The 1740-nt window shown below is 36.0% G+C and overlaps 1 protein-coding gene across 1 annotated transcript; it reads right to left on the bottom strand.

The window, feature by feature from the left end:
- Window positions 1-434: 434 nt before the first annotated feature.
- Window positions 435-1027, bottom strand: LOC132611365 (uncharacterized). The gene is made up of 2 exons (XM_060325800.1): window positions 990-1027; window positions 435-864 (listed from the first exon to the last, which is right to left on the bottom strand). The coding sequence occupies exons 1-2, from the start codon at window positions 1025-1027 to the stop codon at window positions 435-437; spliced, it is 468 nt and encodes a 155-aa protein (XP_060181783.1).
- Between the last annotated feature and the right edge of the window lie 713 nt (window positions 1028-1740).

The following is a 1740-nucleotide window of genomic DNA, read 5'->3' as shown; positions in this document are numbered from 1 at the left end:
AAATACTTTCAATTTGTTTTAAAATGGTTTTTGGTGGCATACATATAGATAGTAAATGTATAGGGATAGCAGATAACATATGTTTTATGAGAGTCATTTTTCCACCACTTGACAATGTTTTACATTTCCAAGAGTCAAGTTTTTGCAAAATTTTTGTGGCTATGAAACTAAAATATTGGATCTTTTTCCTCCCCACAAAAATGGGGCATCCCAAGTAGGTAATTGGGAATTCAGCTCTCTGAAACCTTAATAACCCTACAACAATCTTGATTCTTTTTACAAAAATGGAGCTATCCATTAAGTTGACCAGAGTTTTCTTGATACTCATTTAACCACTGCATGATCTTATTCAAAGTATAGGACTTCCCAGAGCAGAATAATATTAGATCATCTACATAGGAGAGAGAGATGATTTATGGCATGACCATTAGCATTCATGTTGAAACCATTGAATCTAAAGTCATCGACAGTCTGTTAAGCTTCCTAGATAAAACCTCAGCAGTAATGATGAACAGAGATGGTGATCTTGGATCACTTCGCTTGACATCCCTTTGAGACTTGAAAAAACCATTTCTTTTTCCATTTATGTTGACAGAATACCAAGCATTAGATAAAAGATTCCAAATGATAAAAATCCAATGCTCACTAAATCCCATTTTCCTCATAACTGCACAGATAAAGTTCCATGAAATTCTGTAATAAGCCTTATTCATGGCAAGCTTTATAACAACGTTTCCTCCTTTGTTAGGCTTCCTGATTTCATGGAAAATTTCTTGTGCTAAAAGAACATTCTCCCCAATTGCTCTGTTCTTCATGAAACTACTTTGATTCTGAGATATTATATTAGGTAAAACCTTAGACAACCTGTTAATCAGAACTTTTGACACAAGCTTATGAGTAACATTACTTAAGCTGATAGGTCTGAATTTAGAGAACTCTTGAGGTGATGGACCTTTGGAATTAACACTAGACAAGTGCTAGTGAAGTACTTAGGCATTGGATGCCCTTTAATCACAACTCTCACCATGTTGATCATATCTTTAACAACTATATCTGTTACATCTCGGGCATTTCGAGTTGTTGCGCTGTAAGTAGACTAACGCAAGGTTAAGGTAAACATGAAGTCCTTATGAAGTTAAGGGGAGTATTTGATAGCTTTAAGTGTGTACTACAAGATTTTGAAGTCACATTAATCGGTGGAACTAAGTTCGTCAAAGGAAGTGAAATGCAAGGTGTGATTGGGAAGGTTTCACATCAATCGAGCTAATGTTTATTTAGAAATGCCTTGAGGAGGAGCTATAGGTCACCTTATATGGTTAATGAAGTGTTACATAAGTGCCAAGAAGGTTCCATAAGGATTGGAAGTCAAATGAATCAACGAGAGCAAGTTTCGAAAAAATAGGGATTTCACAGCCACTTATATGGACCGTATAATTTTATACGGCCCGTATAATGGTCCGTATAACCATTCTAGGGAGGGGTAATCCCTGGTGGGATTATACAACCACTTATACAGACCGTATAAAATTATACGGACCGTATAAGTGGTCGTACAATCGGGTCGGGTCACTTTTTTTCTCTTTTTATATATAGATGACCCTTGTTCTGATTTTTCATTTCCAACATTTTCTCTAAGTCTTGAGAACTCTATAACGTTCCCCCTATCATATCAACCCAAACCCAAGAGAAATCAAAGATTAACTAGCAAGAATCAAGAAAACCAAGTGTGGGGAGATTCAC

This window comes from Lycium barbarum, chromosome 1, assembly GCF_019175385.1.
Source record: "Lycium barbarum isolate Lr01 chromosome 1, ASM1917538v2, whole genome shotgun sequence".
Taxonomy (NCBI): domain Eukaryota; kingdom Viridiplantae; phylum Streptophyta; class Magnoliopsida; order Solanales; family Solanaceae; genus Lycium; species Lycium barbarum.
The sequence above is the reverse complement of the archived record's forward strand: the minus strand, read 5'-3'. Positions and strand labels throughout refer to the sequence as shown.

Excerpts from the sequence above, each read along its gene's own strand:
- LOC132611365 (XM_060325800.1), bottom strand. The coding sequence starts at position 1,027 with ATGGTGAGAGTTGTGATTAAAGGGCATCCAATGCCTAA. Across the intron at positions 865-989 it reads AAAGGGCATCCAATGCCTAA|GTTGTCTAAGGTTTTACCTA; the intron begins GTACTTCACTAG and ends TCTGATTAACAG.